At 38.9% G+C, this 25,594-nt stretch overlaps 1 protein-coding gene across 2 annotated transcripts in view; it reads left to right on the forward strand.

Annotated features, from left to right (window-relative positions):
- The window catches only part of EPSTI1 (epithelial stromal interaction 1), an 87,844-nt gene that overhangs the window by 45,687 nt on the left and 16,563 nt on the right, over positions 1 to 25,594 (forward strand). For both annotated transcript variants that reach the window (XM_047723533.1, XM_047723531.1), the window contains 2 exons: positions 4,730 to 4,820; positions 15,279 to 15,362. In XM_047723533.1, the coding sequence (XP_047579489.1) occupies positions 4,730 to 4,820; positions 15,279 to 15,362 (175 nt within the window). The remainder of the gene's footprint in view (positions 1 to 4,729; positions 4,821 to 15,278; positions 15,363 to 25,594) is intronic.

Genomic DNA, 25,594 nt, shown 5'->3' on the forward strand with positions numbered 1-25,594 from the left:
ATTTTATTTATATATTTGACAGAGATTTTATTTATATATTTGACAGAGATCACAGACAGGCAGGCAGGCAGGTGGGGGGGCAGGGAACCAGGCTTCCTGCTGAGCAGAGAGCTGATGAAGGGCTCAATCCCAGGACCCCGAGACCATGACCCGAGCCAAAGGCAGAGGCTTAACCCACTGAGCCACCCAGGTGCCCCATGTGGTTCGTTTTAAAAAAGAAATTTAAATGGCATAGAGATTGATGAACCCTTTCACTGTTCCACCCATCCCTCCATCATTCTGGTAGCATTAACAGCTGTTCTGGTATGTAACATTTTTCAGTGCCCTTCAGCCAAAGACCACCAGGGATACACCTGTAGTTGAACATGCTGGGCTTATTACTTGTTGCAGATAAAGAAAACACACACCATAAGAAATGGTGAGATATCTCAGTAAGGCTGCTAGGAATAACTGATTAGGATTTAGGTTTTGGTTGGGTAATTTTGGGAAGGGTCTAAAGAAGCATGGGATAGAGGCGCCTGGATGGCTTAGTCATTAAGATCTGCCTTTGGCTCAGTCATTAAGATTTGCCTCGGTCTGGGGATCGAGCCCCACATTGGGCTCCATGCTCAGGGGGAAGCATGCTTCTTCCTCTCCCACTCCTCCTGCTTGTGTTCCTTCTTCACTGTGTCTCTCTTTGTCAAACAAATAAATCTTAAAAAAAAAAAAAAAAGAAGCAGGGGATTGCTCTGGGTTATGTGTTGTCAGCACGTGGGGACGATTCTATGATTGGGTGTTTCAGTAAATCTTACCTATAGGAAGGACAGCCTAGATGAGTATAAAGCTGTAACTGGTGAGGAAGTTGCCATTCATTTAGCAAGATGGGGGATATTTGGTAATTTGTGAGATATACAAATATATACAGATATATTTGGTAATTTGTGAAGTGGATGCTCTGTGGGGCCATTTTTGTCCATTAGTAGAACAACATAATTTAGTCAGATTAGTTTGTAATAACATTGAGTTGTAGATGTGTTAGAACAGTTCCCAGATGTTTTGAGCTGCTTTTCTTTTTCTCATCATGTGTATTTTTCCAATTTTATTACATATATATGAAAACACAGAGCCCCCTCCACTCATATATTCAGAATCTTGTTTTTCATCCTTCAGATATTTTGATCACTGTATCATACTTTCACAATTCCCCATCTCCCCCACTGGATACTGTTTTTTGGAACTGAACCATATTGATTCTTGATGTAGATCTAGTTCATTTCCCTTTTCCTTTCCATTCTCATCTCTCCCACCCCATCCCACACCTGGCTCAATCTATCTTCCTTCTCTCTCTCAGACTTTTACAAATGATGCTGTTCAGGTGTCTTTAAATACCTATATAAGAGTTTCTCTAGAGTAAGCATTTAGACATGACACATATACTCAACTCTACTAAGTATTGTCAAATTACTCTCTGAAGTGGTAACACTGATTTTCCCTTCCATTAACAATTTATAAAGGGATGAGTTTTGCAAGACACCCTCCCCAGCATCTGGAAGGTTATCATACTTTTATATATTCTGGGCCTAGGTAGCTTCTAGAACTGACAAGAAGACAAAGCTCAAGGATGAATAGAGTCTTCCCCTTTTCCACCTTCCCCTCTCCCGACTAAGGTTCTGAAATACCTAAGCTGCCTAGCTGAATCCTTCAAAATCTTTTTTTTCCCTCTTTTTCCTCAGCTCTTATACTAACTTTTGGAATTGATCACCTGAATTAAGAAATGATTCTCTTGTATACATTTTTTTATGTTGTGTTATAAGGGTATGCTGGGGCTGTAATAGACTTTAAAATATATATAGATTGAGTAATATAGAGTTTTTTTCTTGCTCATTTAAGGCATGGGTGAACAAGTTTGAGTGGAGGCCCTCTTTACTCATATAGTCAGGCACTAAGCCAATATAGGCTTTCCTGCCTTCAACATACAATTTTCAAGTTTGTGCTGGGGTTTATGTTTACTCCAGCCAGCCAGAAGGAGAGAAATGTGTGGAGGGGCATGTGTGGGAAGTTTATAATTAGTTAGCCCTAGAATGGGTATGCATCACTCCCTTTCATGTTCTATTGGTTAAGACTCAACCCTGTGCCCAAACTTAACTGCAAGGGAGACCAGGAAATGTAGTCAAGTGGAGTGACTAGAAGAGGAGAACATGAGTTTGGACATTTAGCAATCTCTACTGCAACTGGGTTATGTTGAAGTGAGGTTATCCTGAAGATACCTTTTAGGATAAGCCATAGGAATCACCCGAAAAATAAGCAGAAACGACCCTTGAAGATCTTAAGTTGGAAATGAGTGGACAAAATCTTCTAAGTCAAGTCTGAGTTATTGGTAATCCTTTCATCAGTTCTGTAGAGAATAAAGGAAAGGAGTGATCTATTTATGCTTGGGTTAGAGTAATAAAGCAAAAGAGGGTCATTGCCCTTGATAGGTAGCAGAGTCACACGGATGACAAAGGGCAAGAAACACCAAGGGAAATGTAACTCAGTGCTGCAGTCCGGGGTTCTTAGTCTTGTTAGACTTCCCACCAGGAGAGTCTCCTACTTTTGCCTTCAAGGAGGTTGTATATTTTATTTTTATTAAATATGACCACGATTGCCTACAAGGATCCCAATTCAGTTTTGGCCAATATATGGAAATTAGATTATATATGTAGGCATGGTACTAATAGTAGAGAAATACCAGTTATTTTAGTAGCTTGGAACTTGGCTTGTTTATACAGTTAATCTTTGGGAATAATCTGCATTCTGCACAGACCCCAACTTGCATTCCTGTGACAGTCCTGTGGCCCTGTCATTATGATTTAATCCTGTGGCATAAGTGGGGCAGTCATAATTGGCAGAAAGGCCATGGCTAGTGATTGGCTCTGCAGTTAAGTACTTGGCACTAGCAGTTAAGAGGCAACCATTAGTACACAATGCAGGGCTGCCGGTCAAGTTGGCCTGAAGTTCCTTCGTTGTTTATCACGGTGTTTCTTTTTTACTGCTTTTCCTATGTCTGAATTCAGCTAAGGATATTCAGAAATCTCATCCAAACTTCTGGCAACTCTCTTCTTTTAACACTTTTGACTGATGACTTCATAAAGCCCCAGACAGTGGGGCAGCTTCCAGATTCTGCGACTTCATTAGTCTCCTTGTCTATTCTGGGCAAGATAAGCAATCCTAGACAAATGGAGAGGCTGTTTGTCTCAACTGCCGAAGCCTTATGTTCCTCAGGGTTATGTACGTCACTTAACTTTATGCTTTTCCTTTCCTAGCTTAAGCCTCTGACCTTGTTCAAATGCCATGTTCTATCTAAGTAATTATTTGAAGTGAGGTGGGCATTTCTGTTTACTTTTGAATTCCTTGTTTTGATTTTTCCCTCCACTGGATGCCATTTATTTTTACCAGACCAGTTGTGTTTCCTTTGATGACCACATTTTAAGGGCTTGATGAACTGGATCTTAGCAGTAGGACTAAAATATTAGGGGGAAGAAGAGGGATAACTGAGAGAAGGAGGAAGGCAGAGAGCAGGCTGCAAGGGGCTGGTGCAATATAAATTAGGCCTCTATGAGGTATCTGGATGTGAATGTGAAATATGGTGGCAAAAATCCCACAAATTACAAGAGGAAAGGACAAAGGAATAGAGATCAATGGTAGGCAGCATAGGGAAGTCATTGAAGTAAGGGCTAGGAAATAATTCTAGTGTGCTTTGCTTGACATAGGGGAGTAGAGAAATTGGGGTGATGGGTTTTTTCTTTTTTAAAAGATTTATTTATTTTTTGAGAGAGAGAAAAAAAGAGCAGGAGAGGGAGGGAGAATCTCAAGCAGACTCCCCGCTGAGTGTAGAGCCTGAGCTGGGGCTCGATCTCATGACCTTGAGATCATGACCTGAGCCAAAGCAAGAGTCAGATGCTTAACTGACTGAGCCACCCAGGTGCCTCCAATGGTTTGGGATTTTTCGGGGAAAATCAAGGAACTTCTTATTAAAACTGATGATATTATTTCTAGGCCAATCTTGCTGAGCTAAAAAGAGATATCATAAATGCAGGCCAGACCAGCAGCACTTCTTAAGTTCCACGGGAGGTACAAATCAATGTGAGGGGTGTGTGTATGTGTGTGTGCATGCACGCACACGCACGCGTGTGTATGTGTGTGTATGAAGAGAGAGCATTCATTGTTGCTTTCAGAATCCCAAAGGGAGGTGGTCCATGATCCATATGTGGTTAAGAGTTACTGAATTGGAGGGACTATATGTCCTGAGAGCAGTCAAAGCCATGAGGGAAATGAGAGGAGACAGTGAATCAAGGGCCATGTAAAACCAGTGTGGAATGAGAGTCACAGGGGACCCATTGTACCACAGCTCTATTGTGAAGTCTGAGGGTCAAGCTTTAATGCTCAGAAGGGAAATTAGAACCCCACACTGTGGAATCTGAGAGAGCATTTATCTCCGTGAGGGTACTTGAAATAGAAAATATGAAATCATGGGTTCATATTCCACAAACCTAATTTTATATTTTTTCAGACTAATGTTGTTCAATAATGTAGTCTTGCAATAGCATTTTGTTTTGGTTTTCTGTACTACCTTGTACTCAAACTCACCTTTTGTTCTACTCAGGAGATTTTCAGTCATCACCCAATAAAAGTCTATGCTAGTATCCAAAGGCACAGTAAATAACACTTCTATTTTCATGAAAGCACTAACACCTATTTGTGTTCCTTCTAGCAAAACTGCTGAGTTCCTGAGCAGACTGGCTGCAGAGTTGCCAGACAGAAGTACCCATCAAATTGCTCATGACCCACAGTCTTCAACTTGGGTAAGTGGGATGCCATGCAGGGTTGCCATCTGGTACTTTGTAAAGAGGCATTTAGTGAATGAAGACTAAGGGCATAGAGTATCCTTATATCATAGATTGTTGGGACTAAAGGCAGATGACCTGATCTAAAACTTTGACTTCAACTGTTGCTTCCTTCAAACTATAAAACAATGCCGTACTTGTTATCTACATTATGGGCACCTTTCAGCCTCTGAAAAGCCTTTGAGCTCACCTAGTCATCCATCTATTTTTCTGTCCTTCAGATTTTTATGTTTACATAGGGTCTACCAAGTGCATACAGTTTCTGCCTGGAAGGACTTTAGTTAATTGAAGGAGAAAACCATAGTTATAAAGTGGACAGGTGAGTGTAGAGCATATAACAGTTAGAAAGTTAGAGCTTAAAGGATGAGTCAGTAACATGAAGAGTCATTCTGGGTGTCAGGAAGTAGAACATAAAAGCAAGAATTAAGGTATAATGGCAAGAAAATGCACAGCTTGTGTTAGGGAACAAGAGTTGTGTAGCTCACTCTTCTAGAGAAGGCTGAAGAAGGATGCAGGAATAATGAGAGGAGTCAGGTGGCAGTTTGGGTGGGGGTAGTTCATTCTGTAGGGTGTCTTGGGTACTGCAGGATGTGTGGCATCCCTTACCCCTGTGCACAAAATGCTAGTAGCATCCTCCAGACATCAAGACCATACAGAAATGCCTCACATGGGAATCTTGTGGTGCTCCCAGTGAAACGTTTGTATGATGCTTTGGAAAACTTGGATCTCATTCTTTGAGTGCTGAAGGTACTAAAAATTTTCAGGGAAGGTTCAAGGTCAGATTTGTATTTTGGCAGAATCACACTGGTAACCATGTGAAGGATGGCTCTAAAGGAATAGAGAGGCAGAGAGACCTCTAAGAGGCTCTGTATTAGTCTAGGTGAGGAATAATGAAGACATGAAGTAGGTCAGTGGGTGGGAGGATGGAGATAATAGAGCATAGGTCAGAAAACCACTTATAAGGTCAAGTTGGCAGGGCCTTGGTTATTGACTAGCTAACTGGGGACAAGAAAGTAAATGTAATTAAGGATGCCTCTGGGAAAGGGTTATAGTTGAAAGAAAAGATGGATTTAAGTTTTCTAGAGTGTTCACTTTTCCAGGGTTTGGATACGTAAATAAGGTGTTAGAGAAACCTGATCTTCATCTTCTCCATCCTCCTTTAGTGATCATGTTTTAAAATGTCAAGAACAGGGATGCCTGGGTGGCTCAGTTGGTTAAGCAGCTGCCTTCGGCTCAGGTCATGATCCCAGCGTCCTGGGATCGAGTCCCACATCAGGCTCCTTGCTTGGCGGGGAGCCTGCTTCTCCCTCTGCCTCTGCCTGCCATTCTGTCCGCCTGTGCTCGCTCTCTCTCCCTCTCTCTCTGACAAATAAATTAAAAAAAAAAACTTTAAAAAAAAATGTCAAGAACACATTATGACACTTGTTGGGAAAATTCATTATGCTCTTACAAAAGTTTAAATGTTCCTTATTTTTTTGGTCCACTTCTAATATGGTGTTCCAAATCTAGACTTGCCACGGATCCTGTCATTCCTTCCCTCACTGCAGGGCCCTAGAGGAGAGACTCGAGTAGCTGTAGGTAGTAGAGTTAAATCCTGTGTAGGGACAGTCCTTGATGTCTATCCAGATACCCTGTGGCTGTGAGGGAGGGAAGGGAAGTCAGGAACTGGATAGCTTTATCAACTAGGTGCTTGGCTGCCAGGATGGTCTTGATTTTGTTTGAGGGCTTCCTGAATCCTATGGTTTGAAACACCTGGCAAAACTGTGTGTGCCTGCTCAATTGCTTTTTGGCTTGTTTCTTCAATTTAACAAGATCATCCTGAATTTTAATATTGTTGTCCAAAACATGACTCATGTCTCCCAGAGCTGTGTTTTCTGTGGATTGATTAGTGCCTTAGTCACACGATCCTCAGAGCTATTAATAGACAATACAGGGCAGCACTGGACCCGGGATGGTTCTTTATGAGCTGCATTCAATAACTGCTCCCCTTTCAACACCAAACTATTAATAATTTGTTGGTGTTCAATTTATTTTTAAGTGATTTTATTTTTACCCATATTGTACTCTTCTCATTCTGTCTAATCCATATGCATAGAATGCCTCTGAGAACGCTCTGCAGAACCTTTTCTAACACCTTAGGAATGCCGCACGTACACAGGGCACTTTTGTGACATGGGGAGAAGACACCAGCAGTTTGCCTCACCTATGGTCAGTGTATGGAATGTGAGCACTGTGTGTACCCATTTATGTGGGGTGTGATGAGCGGCAAGGTTTCAAGTTAAAAAAAAATTTTTTTAACATAATGCAGCTTTCCTGAGGAAATTTTTCTTATCACACTTCCTTAAATGTGGATCTTCCATGGGCAGGTAGGAATCTAATAAATACTATATAATTCCATCAACACACAAGAAAATTCCTTTGATACACAAGAGAACTTCAGACAAAAGATGCAGTGTTTACTTACACATGGATTGATACAGTTCTCTCTATTCTGTGTGTGTGTGTGTGTGTGTGTGTGTGTTTGTGTAGTCAGAAGTCCCAGCATCATCATGCCTTCCCTAAACATTAACATTGAATATTTCCATTTATACCAGAAATGGTTTCCAGTCCACTTTGTTGTCTCATGCCTCCTCCTCCACAGAGAATAATAATGTAAAAAGTCTCATTTTGTTGTTCCACTACCCAGTGGCTCCCTGTATCTTTAAAGATAAAGTCAAAATTCTTTAGCTTAAACACAAAGCCTTTTCTGCCCTCTGCTCCCCTCCCTCCCTGCCTGATACCTTTGTCTGCACAGAATCTAGGTCTCTGCTACTCCCAAGTGTGGGGTGTGGACCAGGAGCATGGGCATTACCTGGGAGCCTATGGAGGCCTTGAATCTCAGGCCCCACTCCAGACCTGAATAGGAAGCTGCATTTTAACAGTCTGTGGTGGCTTGTGTACACATTAATGTTTGGGGGCACTGCTACATAGCTCATGCCTTTCCAGCCATTTCCTCTCACTTCCGCTCCTTGGAAGTCCTAGTGCAGTTTGGTTAAACCTTTATCCATGTGCCACATGTTTTTAAAAAGTCAACAGTTAAAGAACGACATGTGTCCCTTCCACCTTTTCCATCGCATGCCCACTCCCAATATTTTAAACTCCATGTATGTAATTCTAGTTAACAACACTGGAGTGTGTATTTGAAAGTTGCTAAGAGAGTAGATCTTAAAAGTTTGTGTCACAAGGAAAACACTTTGTAACTATGTATGGTGACAGATATTAACTAGACTTATTGTGATCATTTTGCAGTATACACAAACATTGAATCATTATGTTATACACCTGAAACTAATATAATGTAATGTCAGTTGTGGCTCAAAAAATTTTTTTCCCATTGCTCCTGTAATAAATGACTGCAAACTTAGTGGCTTAAGGCAGCACAGATTTATTCCATTACAGATCTGGACATCAGAAGTCAGCAATGAGTATGAAGGGGCTAATATAGCTTTTCCTGGAGGCTCGAGGCAGGCTCAAGGAATCCGTTCCTTGCTTCTTCTAGCTTCCCTTTGGCTACTGACACTCTGGCTGCTCAGCATGTGGCTGCATCTACTCTCTGCTTTCATCTTATGTCAGTTCCCTTTGACTTTCTTGTCTTCCTCCTGTAAGGACCCTTGTGATTACACTGGGCTCACCCGTATCATCCAGGATCCTCTTCTATCTCAGAATCCTCCATTTCTGCAAAGTCCCTTTTGCTATAAGGTGACATTCACAGCTTCTAGGCATTGGGATGTGGACATCTTTGGGGCGCCATTATTCATTCTACCACACTCTCCTAGCTGTTTGTTATTTGGATTTAGGTATCTCGTAATGTATAGATTGCTATTGCTTGACTAATTAAGTTTAGATTTTGTTAATTTATTCCTTCCCCTCCATTCTCCTAAAATTCAGTACTTCATGCTTTCTCTTGCTATGGCTACATAATTATTTTCTCACTGCTAAACCAGTTAGTATACTTTGCATTTTCTTTCTTTTACGACTTCTCAAAAATTGTGTTTTTAACATTTGCTTAGTTTCCTCTGAACATTTGACTGCCCTCCTTCAGATTTTTTTGACTGTTCCAACAAGTGTCTCTGATGCAAATTTCCACACAATTTTCCATTTGTTCCTGTGAGATAACCTGTCAATTTCGGGTTTCTTTCCCTCCTGGAACCAGCCCTTTTGCAGCACTCTTCTGCCTTAACCTGGACCGGTTGTTCATTTGGCCTCCTACACAGCTGTTGTTCTGGGACTTTCCTTTCACAGAATGGTCCTCAACCTCATCTATACATGGGAATCACTTAGGGGGCTTTAAAATTCACTGATGCCTGGGTCATAACCTCAGAGATCCTCTTGTATTATGGCCTGGGCTTCAGGGCATTTAAAGCTCTCCAGGTAATTCTAACATGCAGCCTAGGATAAGGCTTGTTGTTTTAAGGTCATCCGGGGAATTGCTCTTATTTGCTTTCCTATGTTGGGTCCCCTGATTTCTGGGTCTCCTATCTTCTATTTTCCTGTTTTATTTCTTTGTTTTGATGGAGCATATTATTTAGTGGCCTCCCAAGAGAAGAAGCATGCTCAGGTCATTGCATTTCTGAAACTATCTTTATTCAGCCCTCACACTTAGCTTGTAATTTTCTGGTAAGTATTCCAAATTAGAAATAATTTTCCTTCAGAATTCTGAAGGCATTGCTATTCTACGTTTGAGTATTGGTTCCTGAGAAATCCAAGGACATTTGAATTTCAATCCTTATATATAAGGGCTCTACCCTGCTTCTCCTGGAAATATTTTAATATCTCCTTTTTTTCCCCCCTGGTATTCTGTAATTTTGTAATGATGTGTCCTAGTATGAGGGTCATTTATATTCATTTTTCTGGAAACTCATTTCTAGTTCTAGGTGATTTTCTTGTGTTATTTCTTTGATTCATTTCCCTTCATTTTCTTTAAGGAATTCTTATTATTGAAATCCTAGGCCTCTTGGATTTATTTTCTTCTTTGTGGAAAAAAAAAATTTTTTTCCTTTAATTTGACTTTTTTTTTCTCCTCCTTGGCATATTGGGTTAGACAAATCCCCAGTCCTTTCCCTCCTGAGTGTCTCCTTTCCTGTCATATGACTGCCACACACACACACACCTGACAACAGACCACACACCTCACACCAACCAATTCTGTGACAACAGTCGGGGGTCCTATAGTTTAACTCAGTTCGGACACTATCTACCTGGAGGTTCCCACAGGTTAAGGGCTCAGTCCCACAACACTGCCCTCTCCTTCAGATGCCAAACTGCAAGTAGTAGGTCCCAGGTTACCCATAACTTCTGTCCAGCATGGCTACAAATTGGGGGTTCCCATGGCCCCCTTCCTGGGTTCTCTTAATTTTGTAGAATGGCTCACAGAACTAAGGGAAACACTTACATACATTTACCAGTTTATTAAAGGATATGATAAAGGATACAGATGAACAGCCAGATGAAGAGATGTATAGAGTGAGGTCTGGGAGTGTTCTGAGTTGCAGGTGCTTTTGTCCCTGTGGGTTGGGATATGGTCACCCTCCCAGTGTGGATGTGTTCATCTACCTGGAAATTCCCAGAACCCTCATATTTTTGGGATTTTGTGACGGCTTTGTCACATAGGCATGATCAATAATTAACTCCATATTCACCCCCTCTTCCCTCTCTGGAGGTTTGGAGGGGGCAGGTCTGGAAATTCCAAGTGTCTAATCATGGCTTGGTCTTTCTAGTGACCATTTCCCATCCAGGAGTCATCCAGCAAGCCTCACTGGAACAAAAGATGCTGTAATGCAGGACGCCTGGGTGGCTCAGTTGGTTAAGCAGCTGCCTTCGGCTCAGGTCATGATCCCAGCGTCCTGGGATCGAGTCCCACATTGGGCTCCTTGCTCGGCGGGGAGCCTGCTTCTCCCTCTGCCTCTGCCTGCCATTCTGTCTGCCTGTGCTCGCTCGCTCTCCTCTCTCTCTCTCTGACAAATAAATAAAATCTTTAAAAAAAAAAAAAAGATACTGTAATGCTCTTAACACTTAGGAATTTATATGGGTTTAGGAGCCCTCTGTAAGGGTTGGGGTCAAAGACAAATATGAACCCAAGAGATGCTCCTAATGCTCTTACCACTTAGGAAGTTACAAAGGTTAAAGCCTTTGTTGATATCTGTGCCAGGAACGGGGGCAGAGATGTATGCGTGCATGTGTGTGTGTGTGTGTACACATTTATTTTTTCTGTTATCTCACACATTTTCTTAATTATCTTCTAAATAGTTTACTGGCCGCCTTTTGTGGGGAGAGGGAAGATATTTTTATTTTCCAGGAGCTTCTCTCTTCTTTGTTGCTTTTTAAAAATAGCAGCCTGTTCTTGATTCATGGACAAAATATCACCTTCTGGCTCTCAGAGGACCCAGAGCAGGGAGCAGAGGAAAACTTCGAAGAAGGGGGTCTGGAAGCTCACTACTCAGTATGCCGGACTTTATACAGTCCTTTCACTCTGCACCTGGGGTTTGACCACCATGAGCTTCCATGCTAGGTGTGCCTGGTTTAGTTTATCCAGAGAATACCCTTCTGATTTACTGTCAGAATTGGGAGAATTACTGGCTGAATTTCCAGGGTGGGAGCAGACATAGGCACTTTCCTATCTTTCATCCGTCGTCCTCACCAGCTGTTGCATCCTTTTTGGGCCCTCGTGTTGCTCCGTGGAGAAAAGCAGCTTCTTGTGGGTATCCTCCATCCCAGCCAGCATGTCCTTTGTTTCGCTCTTTTCCTCTTTTTGCTTATTGTTTCTTCATCTTCCTAGATTTTTGTCTGGGAATACAGATGTATCTTGGTTTCTGAATGTAGAGTTTGACTCATCTTTTCCTCTGTTTGGGGTAATTTTTGAGAGAAGGATGGTGCAGAAACATTTTTATTCCACCATCTTGAAATGGGAACCCAATGCTTGTCACAGGTTGAACTGTGGTCTTCTTGCCCACCCCAGAATTCATTTGTTAAAGCCCTGACCCTCTGTACCTCACAATGTGACTGTATTTGAGATTGAGTCTTTATAGAAATAATCAAAATAAAATGAGGTCATTAGGGTGGGCTGTAATCTAACAGGAGATGTGTCCTTATAAAAGGGGAAATCTGGACACAGAGACAAATATGTATTCCAGGAAGATGATGTGACAAGACAGGGAGAAGATGGCTATCTACAAGCCAAGGAGGGAGGCCTAGTTCCTTCCCTCCCAGACTTCAGAAGGAACCAACATTAAAGATATCTTAATTTTTGAACTTCCAGTCTCTAGAACTGTGAGACAATAAATTTCTGTGTATTTAAGCCACCCAGACTGTGTACTTGTTATGGCAGCCCTAACAAACTAATACCATGCTATTTTTCATTTGTTCACATGGTAAACTTCCCCCTGCTTAGTCTGATTCCTACTCGCTTTTTTTTTTTTTTAAGATTTTATTTATTTATTTGAGAGAGAGAAAGAGAACACAAGCAGGGAGAGGGAGAAGCAGACTCCCATGCTGAGAAGGGAGCCTGAGGTGGGGCTCAATCCCAGGACCCTGGGGTCATGACCTGAGCCAAAGGCAGACGCTTAACTGACTGAGCCACCCAGGTGCTCCCCTACTCACTCTTTAAAACACAACTTAGTGTCAACCCATTTTGAGAAGGTGTTTGTTCTTTCTTTCTTTCTTTCTTTTCTTTTAAGATTTCATTTATTGATTTATTTGACAGAGAAAAAGCACCAGCAGGGGGAGCAGGAGGCAGGGAGTGAAGCAGGCTCCCTGCTGAGCAGGAAGCCTTATTTGGAGCTCCATCCCAGAACCCTGGAATCATGACCTGAGCTGAAGGCAGACACTTAAGCTACTGAACACCACCCAGATGCCCCAAGAAGATGTTCTGATCCAGTTTAATTAAATGTCCTTTTAGCTTCTTCTGTCATAATACCCATCATGCTGTACTGTAATCATCAGTTATCTTGTCTGACTTCCACACCAGGCTCTGAGGCACTTAAGGTCTGATATCATGTCTTATGAAGTGATTACACATAGTGGCTTACATATTATTTATTGAACATATGTATTATAAGCATAGCTTTTGGGGCAGGGTGAGTTAAAAATGTATATTTTGGTGAATAACAAAAATTTAGTATTAATATTATATTAATACTTAGTGATAGAAAAATCATGTGAATACAATGACAGAAGTTGCAGGATTTAGAACTAAGAAAAATTGTGATCACAAGTCCCCCCCCCCATTATTTTTGAACAGAAACTTCCTGTCCTGCCTGGGAATCATAGCTGGGTAAGCAAGAATTAGGATTGCAAGTAACTTTGAACTCTTCATAGTTGAGGAGCCATGTGACTTGCCAGTTTCTGTGGCCTTTTAAATGACACTTTGTGTCTAATCCCTTTTTTTTTCTGAGTGAAAAACTAGGACCCCTATTCTGATAAAAGACCAATAAAGTGGTTATGTTAAAAGGAAATTATACAAATAGAATTTAGGTTTCTCACTCAACCATCATATCTGCTTTAACTAAATATTTTATTACTCCTTTTAATCTCTTGAGTAGAAGATGTGTGTCCCTGGTCCATTTTCCTCTTTCCGGTCTTATATGGAATATCTGTGATAAAGGCTAGCTTTCTCTAAGTAAAAAGAAGAGAACCACTCATTAGAGAACAACTCTCCACCTTCAGTGTCTTATCACAGTTCTCTTGTGCTTAGGATTTAGATAAGAGAAAATCCTAGGATATTTTTTCTTGTCTAATGAAGCAGGGTTTGAATGTGTGAGGGCTTCCTGAACACATCTGGAGTTCCACTCCAGATGTAGTAGTACTGCTGTAGAAGGCCTCTCTCCCTTCCTGGCAAGTGCTTATTATTTGATGGAATGTAGGTTTTTATAGTGACAGAAAATGGGGGAATAAATTAAGAAGTGCTTGAGAAAAATTATAGTAAGGAAGTGGGGGCAGCCTTCATAAGCTTTATGGGTTATTAGTCCAAAGAACAAGGCCTGAAATACGTAGTGTGCTGCCATGATGCTGCTGGTAGTTTTATGGGAACAATGGCATTTCCTACATATTAGCTTATCAGGCTGCCCTCTCTGCCTTACAGAGGGTGGGCTACAAATCACTGTGAGCTGAGAAAGTATACGACAAATGAACAGACAATATACTTGAAATCTCATAAATTCCAGAAGGCATGGTCACTATGCCAGTGTGTGAAACCCTGTTGTGCTGGGTCAGTGGGACTAGAGGGCATCCTACTGTGTGTGCTGCTTCTCCTAACACTGCCCCTTGAGGCTCTAATTCAGCCAGAAGTAATGACCCTTGTGCTCCTGAACAGCCTTTGTTTTCTTTCTCAGAAATAAAAATGAGCTTCAGGTACCGATGAAGGATGCAAAGACTTAGAAAGAAATGCATCTCTGGAATGCTATGGTATCAATCACCAGCTGACAGGCTATTTAATAGGCTACCATTAATGAGCAGTAGGTATGTCAGTGCTTCAAAAGTCGCTGTCTTTATTGCTTGTCTCTGAGATTAACTGATCAGCTACTTGGACTCTATATAATTTACAGAAGAATATAGCTTTATTTGAGAGCAATATTTTTCCTAGGCAGGGCCCACTTTCCAGAATTTACATGTGTAAGGCATTAGTTGAGTTCCCTATATGTTGAATACAACAGCATTTTAGCTGAGCAGCAAAGGAGTAGGAAAGGCTGACGGAGGGACATTCCAGGCAAGGAGGAGAATGGCAGATTCAGGGCTTCTGAGTCTGACAAGCTGCAACTGGAACTCCACTGTGGCCTTGTGGTCCAGTCAAATTATTTCACATACCCAAGTCCATTTCCTTATTCACAAAATGAGGATAAAATCTACTTCATAGAATTTAAGGGTTAAATAAAGTAATAGAAATAAATGCCTGGCGATTTAATGCATTGGCGCTGTTGTAAATGAGGTAAAAACTATAGATTTTCCTCCTCCTTGATGGGTTTATTCTAAGTCAGTTTCATCCCCATGCTCTCTGCTTACCAGAGTCTAGTTAGAATTGCTGTTAGTTGGAATATACTTGAAATAGAGGAAAGTTAAATATGTTTTTCAAATCCTTATCACTAGAAGAATAAACTATGTTGATTATCTCTGAGGGGTATTTTCTAAGCTTAATTAAACAAACATTTAGATCATCCTTTAAAATGTGCTGGATGATTATGCATATACTAGCCTTGTTTTTATATATCCCAGGGACATCTTCAGACATATGCATAAATCACTCCATAAGCAAGTGTGTATGGAGAGCTTACTGTATGCTTGGTGTAGAGGTTGAGTTATTAGAACCAGTCCTGTGGTAGGCAGACTAGTATATTGTGGCAATGCTTTTCCCTGTGATTATTATTTTTTTTTCCTATACATTTACAGGCCAGAAGCCGGGCTTATAAGGATTCTCTAAAGGAAGAAGAAAACAAAAAATTGCAAAAGATGAAGGAGGAACAACATCAGAAGGTATTCACAAGACCCTTTTAGTCATTGCTAATTATCTGCTTGTAGTACCAGATAATTTTGAAGGTATTTCTGAACAAAAAAATTTACATACATGAAAATTATGAAAAAAAAAGCATTAAAAAATAAAAAGTGAGATTTGGGTGTGTTTTAAAGTATGATGGGGTGTGGTCAAAACTCTCATGGTACTTAGCTTCCTAAGGGGGCTGGAGTGTATCTGCTATAGGTGGGCCAGTAATTCAGGAGATAACCGAACACTCATGAACTTCTGATCTACAGAATATATCAATGTTGCTGTCATTTTTCAACCCAAAGACATATGAAACTATAGTGTTCAGAGAATACTATAATGCATAACAAATAGCCATAAAAAGTGATGAAACCAGCTTAAATATTCACCTAAAAATACCCATAAAACAAGGATACTCTATACATGTATTACAAATAGATGAGGTATTCTAAATGTTTTAAGAATAGAATTGAGTGAAATGAATGCAGAACCTCCAAAGAACAGTGCTTAAAGGGTAATTCTCATTAGAATATAAAATTTCTGGCGTGAGAACTGAAAACATTCAATGTTGTGACTTGATGGTCACACCTGCCTTTTATACATTGCTCAGATGGGGCCAGAAGCTCCTCAGCATGGGATGAGAATGAAGACCAGTGCTTAGCTCTACGGTTCCACTTCATTCCAGATCTTTTGAAGAACAAAATAAATTATTTAGCTAGTTGGACACCATTATCTTCCCCATCATTCTCATTTTCCAACTTCTTCTCTTGCCATATTGATGGTTGATAAATCCTGTCATTTCTTCTAGAATATCTCTCAATTTATTTCTTTATTATACAATTAACTTGAATTCTAACTCTCATTTGATTTCCTTTTGATTTAAATTTTTTCCTTATGTCTTTGCTGTACAACATAACTTATTATAGCAATTGTGTGTAAAATCACTTTATGAAATAGACTGTATGTACTAATTGGCGATGCTATAATTTGACCCTTTTGAGTGCTATCCTCCTTCCAGCGATGGTCAAGCCCTTACTCATTGTTTCCATCAGTATATCGTATAGAGGACTTGTGTCACTCAACTGCTTTGTGCATAGTAAATAATAATTAAATCACTGGAAGAAATAATTTAAGTTGTTCATTTAGTTACTGAGCAACTATGTAAACAATGAAGAAACCAAGAAACATTTTTATTCCTTTGTGGTTTTTTTAAAACATCTTTTTGTTTTGCCAAAGGCCTCATATTGAAATCCACAATTTAATAATTAATATAGTAAGATTCTAAAGTAATTAGCATGTAGAAGCTAAGTGCAATAAACACTCATGTTGTATTTTCAAGAAGTGTGAAGTGACATGTAAATGTTAGTCTATTTTTATGACCTTTTAACTTAATATCAAGTCCTGAGGTACTTAGATACTGAGGAGAATGTTGTAAAGTTGGTATAAGATATACTTATATAAAAATAACTTGTAGTGAATTTTAAATAGTACTTTATAAAGTTTGGTGGAATATTTACAACGTGAAAACCATTAAAAGTAGAACATTTCACAAAGAGAACGCTCAACAGATTAGAAAATCAGATCTGGGATTTAATTTTCAGGTTGAGCAGTTATTTTAAACAGTGAAAATTAAGCTTTTTATTTCTTAATCTTGTTTTTCTTCTAGAGTTAGACAAATATTGATACATATTTTCTGGTTATTGATTGAGCATATTTTTTTGCATAAATTATTTCCCTTTACTTACTGTAGCTTTCAGTAAAATGAATAATTTTGGCATATACATAATCCCATCATTAGAGTTTTCAATAACAGTAGAATAGAGAAATGTAGTTACCTTATTTTTATTTCTCTTCCTTTTTGTTCAGTCTGTTGTTTACATGTCCCTGAAGGCATTTCCTGATTGGTAGAGTCTCTCATTCTGTATCACTTTGAAGATTTAGCTTAAGAAAACAAGCATCAGGTTTATGCTAAGAAGATTCAGAAAAAAACAAACAAACCCAGACGTATAACATCACATCTATTCATGTGTTTATTTATTTCATTCATTCAACAAATACTTAATGAATACCCACGATGAAGTAATTCATAAGCAGATAATCCAGGTTAAGTTGAGGTGATAGCACATTTATTTTGCTTTGTGTATCTCTTTCACATTCTTTCATTACTCTGATCTCTGGACACAGTAGGTTCTTCCTTAAGGTTAGCCTATATATATTTTACATTTAATTCAGTTTTCTCTTCTTACAGAAATTTATTTATAATTCCCCTTTTCTCCTATATACTCAATATGTTCTTCTTATTTGACTACTTTTTTGCGGGGGCAAACAAATATACTCACTCTTGCTTTTCTAAAATAACCCCCTCCTTGATTCTGCTATCCTTAGAGATACTATCTTTTCTGTTTCTACTGGAAAAAAAAAAAAGACAAAGGTAATTTTACTATAATCACATCTTTATTATTAATTTTGCCTTTTGTTCCTTATGTTCTGATTTATATTTAGAAGTGCTCGTACTGAAACCTCTCCAAAGGTAAATTCCTTCTGATCATTCAATTCAGTGGTCATTTTGCAATCCTGATCTCCCTGTAACTCTGTAACAATATTTAATATCACTTTGAAGTTTTCCTTTTCTAGCTTTTTTTTTTTCCCCCTGGCAGATCTATCTCAGAGTAATCTGTCCCGTCCCAGTATCCATCCATTCATCCTATCAACAAACATGTATTGAACTCCTATTATATTTGCAGCCTTTTGCAAGATGCTAGAGGTTCAATGAAGAACAGGAGTCAGGGATCTTCCCAAAGTATGCTTCTTAATGGAGGAGACAGACAATTAAAAGGAGACAAAGAAATAAACAACTGCATTTTTAATTTATGGCAATCAATCACTTTGTAGTAATTAATGCTGCAAAGAAGGAAATTGTGCATTGTGATAACTTCAGGGTGGCTTATTGAATACTGTTGATTACCTACCTTTCTCCTAAAACCCTGATTTTTTTTTTTCCCTCATGTATACATCCTACTTAGCATAGCCCATGTTTCAGAGAAGGTAGGCATATCCAAGTCCCAGGGATCTAATCCCAAAGGGTCTAACTGCTCATGGGCATTCCATTCTCCTCAACTGTGGCTGACTTAGCTATGGACATGGGAAATTGTTCCAACCAATGAGACTTATGGGAAGTCTGTCTTTCAGTACAGATTTTTGCCAATATGAAATATACTAGTCTTCCCATTTAATGATTTTCAGCTTGATTTCGTTTTTTTTTCTTTTGCCTTTTTATTTTGTCTGATTCTAATATTTTCTCTTAGCTTTTTTGTCTGAATTTATACAGCAATTTCTTTTTCCATCATTTAATTTTAACCTCTCTGTGTCATTTGGTTTAAATTATATTTCTAGTGACAAAAGTAGCTGTTTTACCTTTTACCCAGTTTCATGGTTCCTTTTAATTTAATATATTCTCACTTATTGTGATGACTAGTGCATTTGCACAAATTCTCACTGCTTAATTTGCTTTTTAGCTGTATTTTCTTTCTTGTTTTCTGTTCTCTGTTTTTTTTTTTGATTCTCTGAATTTTTTCTGTTCAATTTTTTTTTTTTCCTTTCCTCCCTTCTTTTCTCTCCTGTCTTTCCCTCTCTCCTCCCCTCCCTAGTGGTAAGAAATTTAAGTGTTTTGTTTTTGACCTTGTATGACCTTTGGTCTATTTAATCTCAAAATATGTGTTTCACTTTAGGGAAATTTCTAATTCTTTTCTATTTCTTCTCCTATATTGTCTCTGTTCTTTATTTCTGGATATGTTTCAAACGGATTTTGGAGCCTGAGAACTGTTTAAATCTCTTATATTGTTTTCCTTATACTTCTATCTGTTTGGCCTTTTTCGTTGCATTCTGGGAGAAATCTCTAATTAGATTACCCTGCTTACTAATTTATTTCATAAGTTTCCATTCTGCTTATTTGGCACTTGTATTGAATTTATATACCAAGACTGCTGACTTTTTCACAGCAATATTATGCTTTATAAGCACCATATTCTTTCTGATCTCTTCATTGATGGTAATTACACAAATGTTAAAGTTTTCTGTTTACCATTGTAACTGTTTTTTTCCTTTCCATTTAAAGTTTTATCTCCTGTGATTTTCTTTCTCAACTGTATGATTCTTGGTCATCTTGTTTCTTTGGGCATGCTGGCAAATGTGGTATTTAGGAGCTTGTCATCTGGGAGTAGTAGCCTCTTTTTCTCCTCTAGTCAGTCGGTACCTGGGACACCGTCCTGTTTCTCTGAGCCCAGATACCCCTCCTCCATTCACTGGTTACCCAGTGGCCCATGTCTGTGCTGTCTGCTGTGTAGTGCAAGTGTGGGAGGGAAAAGGGTCCACGTCCAAGCTGCTCTCAATGAATATCTCCAACTCACCCTCTTAATGACTGCCTCAGTATTACCTCTCAGAGCTCTTTCAGAGGCACAGCTAACTCAGCTCAGCTTATCCTGCACATTTGTTTCCCTGTATAATTTATCCTGTTTCCTTTCTATCATTCAGAAACTTAAATAGATTTCCAATAGGCCAGTTGCACTTTTTGCATGTTTATTCACTCTTTATAGTCATTTGGAAAGTAAAGACAAGCCAAAAAATAAGAAAATACTGAAATAATTGGGTGACAAAGAAAATTATTATAGAATACATAAAAAATTATGAGAGCATTTTATGGGGAATGCATGCAAAATTGTATTCTGAGACATTGTACTCAGAAAAGAAGAATCATAACTTTTAAATCCAATCAGTACTAAAAAAGAAATGAATTAAGCATCCAATCTAAGAACTTAGAACATGAACTATAAAGGATACTGAAGGTAGTAATTAAGATAAGAACAGAAATTAATAATAACTCCAAAAAACAGCTGTTATAAAAATCCAACAGCTTGTTTTTTGATAAGGTCAACAAAATGAACAAATCTATGGCAAGTCTAATCAAGAAGAGATCAGTAAAAATGCAAATACACAACATTAGAAATGAGGAGCCAGAACCATAGATTTGGAAAAGATTAAGCTTATATTATTGTAGATAGTGCTATGCTAATAAATCAAATATGGGGATTAAGTGAATGATTTTACAGGGAAATATAAAACTCTAAAATGATTCAGAGTTAAAACAAATAAAGACAAATGAAAATGCAAGTGATTTCTAAAGTTTTCTGAGAATTATTCTCCCTTAACAAGCTAAACTTGGGAAATTTTACAGAAAATTCATTGGAATTTCCAAGGAACAATATTTTTTCCTGTGCTTTAGGAACAACTTGCTTTAAGGTTGTTTCAGAACAAGGAAAAGATGAAGTAATTTAGAATTAATATTGAACTGTACTCTCCAAGATGTCACTGCCTAATAAAGAGAATACACACATGTAGAAACTTATTGAGGTTAAATTTGAAAGAAAATTCTAGTTAATGGTATTTTTTCCTCTTAACTAATTTACCAAGGCAATGTAAGATTTATTCTAGGAATGTGAATGTGACTGACTATATATTATAACTTTTTATATATTTTCACAACAGGATAGGTCATGAAAGAAAATCCAATGGACCACCTCTTTAGCTATTAAAAAAAAAGGCATTGATAAATTTTAATCTCTATTACTAATTTAAAAATAACAAAAACAAATATGGTGAACTAGAAATTTAAAAGGTTGTGTTAACATACATGCAGTCTTCCAAACCAATAACCGACATTAACTCAATGGTGAAATACTATAGCAGTGAACGATATTAGAACATCTTCAACTCCTACTACCAACCAGTATCTGGACCTGGAAATTCTAACCTCGTTTGTAAAGTTATTTGATGGAAGACTTTTTTTTTTTTAACTTAAAACTCTTAATACAGTTTGGAACAAGGTTTGGGAATTATCTTAACCAACTTGGTAAGACAAAAAAACGGAGCTTTTCTAATTACTGAAAATAAGTAAAATTATTTTTGGGTGAGAACAATTTGCCTACACAACCTGAGGGAATCAACTGAAAAATGATTAGAACAAATGGAATTAAATTTAAAAGTTACAAAATACAGCAGGAATCAAGAGCTTTCTCAAATATTAGCAAATATCAATTAAAAAATAAAATGGAATAAAAAGGCCTTATCAAAAAGATATGTAACTTGCATATATAACTTGCAACTATGTAAACACACTGTTCAATTTTAAAAAAAGTAAACAAGCCAAAAAACTCCCAAACTCTCCTATTATCTGTAAGTGTCAGTTTGAATAATGTAGAGATGGATGTTGCTCCTGAGTGGTAAAATTCGATATTGTAATAACTGTAGTTCTATCCATATTAATTTGTGAGATGTGTGCAATTCCAATAAGATTTTCAGGGGAATGAGGTGGTTTGAAAAACTATTTCTACATTTCAACCATGAGAATAATCACAAAATTAAATAAGAAGCTTTACAAAAATATGGATAATAATTTGTGTGTTTGCTGGGGCAAGGAGAGTATACAGAATTAGCTATTAAAAAATACCTCAAACTCCCTCATACTGCCGTTTGTAAGAAGTGAACTGAAAAGGGCTCTTTGACAACATCAAATTAGAGTTTCCAAAATGTGAAAGTATTAGATATAAAAGGTCTAAGTTTGTTCTGCAGAAATAATCAGAAATCAGAAATGTTACACAAGATGTACATATAACATTGTGGTTTTTAAAAAATATTACTGGAAGGTTTGAAACAGTTTGTTCAAGGATAGAGGATTGAGGATTTTGAAGTTTGGAATACCATGCAGCAACTGCTACTGTGTCTGAATGATACGGGCATATGATCACCTATATAACAATGAAAAAATTTATAAAATAGACTCCAGGCAAGTTTTGAAACATGCCCCTTCTTATTGTGCTCTGTGGAAATTACTTCATCCCTCTAAGCCGTATTGTGTATGATAGTTATTTACCTCATGATACTGATTCTAGGACCAAATGAGAGAAAAGCTTCTGGAAAGTCTATCTTAATGCCTGGCATGTGGTAAGCCTACAAATGTGACCTGAGCTGCTGATAAGAAGTTATAATCTGTGTGTATAAAATCAAGAAATGAAGAAATTGACATGTTATTCCTGGGTAGAGAGATTTTATGTGTGATTATTATGTCTTCCTTTACTTTTTTATTTTTTAAAGAGATTTTATTTATTTGAGAGAGAGAAAATGAGAGCATGAGCAGAGGAAAGGGCAGAGAGGGAGAAGGAGATGGAGAAGCAGGGATTCTGCCTTGCGGCTCAATCCCAGGACCCTTGGGTCATGACCTGAGCCAAAGGTAGATGCTTAACCAACTGAGCCACCCAGGTGCCTCCATGTCTTCCTTTATAGTTTCTGTACTTTTTACACTTCCCACAATGAATAAGTAACTTTTAGGAGAAATCTTTTTTAAAAGAATAGAGTTGGGGTGCCTGAGTGGCTCAGTGGGTTAATACTCTGTCTTTGGCTCAGGTCATAATCTCAGGGTCCTGGGATCAAGCCCTGCATTGGGCTCTCTGCTCAGCGGGGAGCCTTCTTCCCCCTCTCTCTCTCTCTCTGCCTGCCTCTCTGCCTACTTGTGATCTCTCTCTGTCAAATAAATAAATAAAATCTTTAAAAGATAAAAGAAGAAAGTTGATAGGATGTATTTCTGGGTTGGGAGCTAGAGAGTTGGGGATTCAATGATTATTATAGCTGGAAGTCCATTTCTCTCTATATTAAAATGGTAGAACTAACAATAATTAATGAAAGGAGAACACACATTAATAATGCTATTTTTTACTCCCCTACTTCACCCATTAATATTTCCTTCTTTTGATTTGGTTGTCTCCTCTTAATTTTTTGAAGTGGTTTCCACTTTTTTCGTTAGTGAATCCATCTTTGTCCTTCTGGGCAAAGATATTGCTGTGAGGAGCCCCCAAATCAGGACTTCTCTAAACTGTCCCCTCCCATAAAGCTGCCCTCTTGTATTAAAAAGCATTCAAAGAAAGGGGTCATTTAACATCTGTGGCATCAACTCTCCTTCCACTATGCTTTTCCTCTTGAGTTGGGAGACCATCCTCCCCTGGGAGAAGCTTATCCTGGCCAGGCGATGACACTTTAATGTTTACGTGAAGCGGTCAAGCTGAACCATGTGGGAACACCTCTCGCTGGGATTCAGACATGATTTCAAAATGACCCTCTCTTACTCTTCAATGACTGCACGACAGCCTTGCTCTGGGGCATCAGGTTTCTCCAGTGTCCTGCTTGCACAGACCTGGCTGTCATGTGGTTGACCCTTTGGCACACTGTACCACAGAGAAGTGACTTCTACAACCTCGGGCAGGAAATGGTGAGCTCTTTACTTGTTGCTGTTATCTTGGGCCCCAGCGCTGATCTTTGGTACCTCCTGTAGCTCCCCGGCCAAGCAGCTTGTCCCCTAGTGAGAGCAACTCCACCAGAGGGGTGAGCCAAGGCAGAGGCACGGTTTGCGGTGTTGTCTGCATTTACTGATCCCATTTTGGGCAGTATTTACAGCAGATTCTGCTCTTAGCATCTCCAGGATGTTATCTTATTTATCCTATTACCCAGTGCCCTCTTTGAAGGCAGCTCTGTCTTAACGGAGCGAGATGTGGAAAGCAGCGAGAAGACATGCTCTCTGTCCCCTGAGAGCCTTCACGACCCAGGCATACTGTTGCACAACAATTTGCTCCCGGGTTCTCTGCACCCTTTCTACCGTAGCCCCAGGTCCTGTTGCTTGAACTGGTGTTCAGCAGTACATTTCTTTGTGCTGTGTCTTGCAGTTGTGCCTGGGTCAGTCTCCCTCATTACACTATGGTTTCCGTCAGAGTGGAGCTATGTCTATTTCCATCTGTACCTTCAGCATGAATCCAGGTGTCTAGAAAACAGTCGGTGCTTAACAAATGAGTGTTGAGTGGGACAGGCTTGATGGTTTCTCAGACGCTGTGCGTCCTGTTCTTCCTGCTTAAAGTGTTTTGATTTCCTTAATGTCCAAAGCTCAGTCCTTGGAACCAGAACAACTTATTTGTATCTGTCCAACTAAATATTGCACTTCTGGATGAAAAACCAGTAAATGAACCAAGGATATGCTTATAAGGCATGCGGACACATCTGCAATGGCTGTCAATTCAGCAGAACAAATTAATTAGTCGAAATTATCCTTCGTGCTACCAAAGGAAAACCAGCCTCTCTCTAGTAAATATGCTTTGCTAGATATAGAATAATAATCCTGAGTGCGGCATTGCCAGAGCCTCCCCTCTGCCATCTGGAGCGATGTTCCTGCATGGTGATGCCTCATCAGCTCTGTCCCGGTTTCCCTCCTGCTCTGGGTTTTCTCCTCTCCCTGTCCTTGCTCTGTCATAGGATAATGTGTGTCATTCTCTCCCTGTCCTCTTTTCTTCCCCCTGGGCAGTTCTTGGCTTCCTGATGGAGTGTTTTGCTTTTTAACATCTTTACATATGAAAAACTATGTATTCATTAAGATTTTTAAAAAGAGGAAAATATAAAGAACGAGAAATGGTCTCCCATGTGGAGAAACCTCTGTTGATGGTATGAGGAAGTAATGTGAGCACAAGGATCCAAAGTTAGAAAGCAAGAAATACATGCGGTGTTAAAGCTGCTTGCCCTGCCTATCCACCTTCCATGCTTCTTGCCCCAGTGATAATTACAGTTAACATTTTGGTGTATGTTTTTTATAAAATTATTTTAAATATGATACACATCTGTATATAAAAGTTGAAATCAATGTGCATGTATCTTTTCTATTTATATGGAATAGTCCCAAGAAAACTGCTCTGAAACTATCTTTTTCCTCCTCTATTTGTCTCACGAGAAGTTTTTTGTGTATTTGACACAAAATGTTACATCAGTCTCAAGTGTACAACTTAGTGAATTAACAAATTTATACCCATGCTAGGTTCACCATAGGCATGGCTACCATCTGTCCTGATACATCACTATCACAATATCATTGACTGAATTCCTTATGCTTTGTTTTTTATTCCCGTGACTTATTATTCCATTACTGGAAGCTTTCTCCCATTTTGCCCAACCCACCACCCTCCTCCCCTCTGGTAAATGCTCAGTTTGTTCTCTGAACCTTTTATTACTTAATGTATCTTAGTGATCCCTCTACTGGTGCCTCCCCTTCTCTCTCATCTGCCTTATTCTTTGTATCTCTTGCATAGTATTCCATTGTGTAAATGCTTTAACTTACTGGTACAGTTCCTTATTAATGGATACT

Source organism: Lutra lutra, chromosome 3 (assembly GCF_902655055.1).
Source record: "Lutra lutra chromosome 3, mLutLut1.2, whole genome shotgun sequence".
Classification (NCBI taxonomy): Eukaryota; Metazoa; Chordata; class Mammalia; order Carnivora; family Mustelidae; genus Lutra; species Lutra lutra.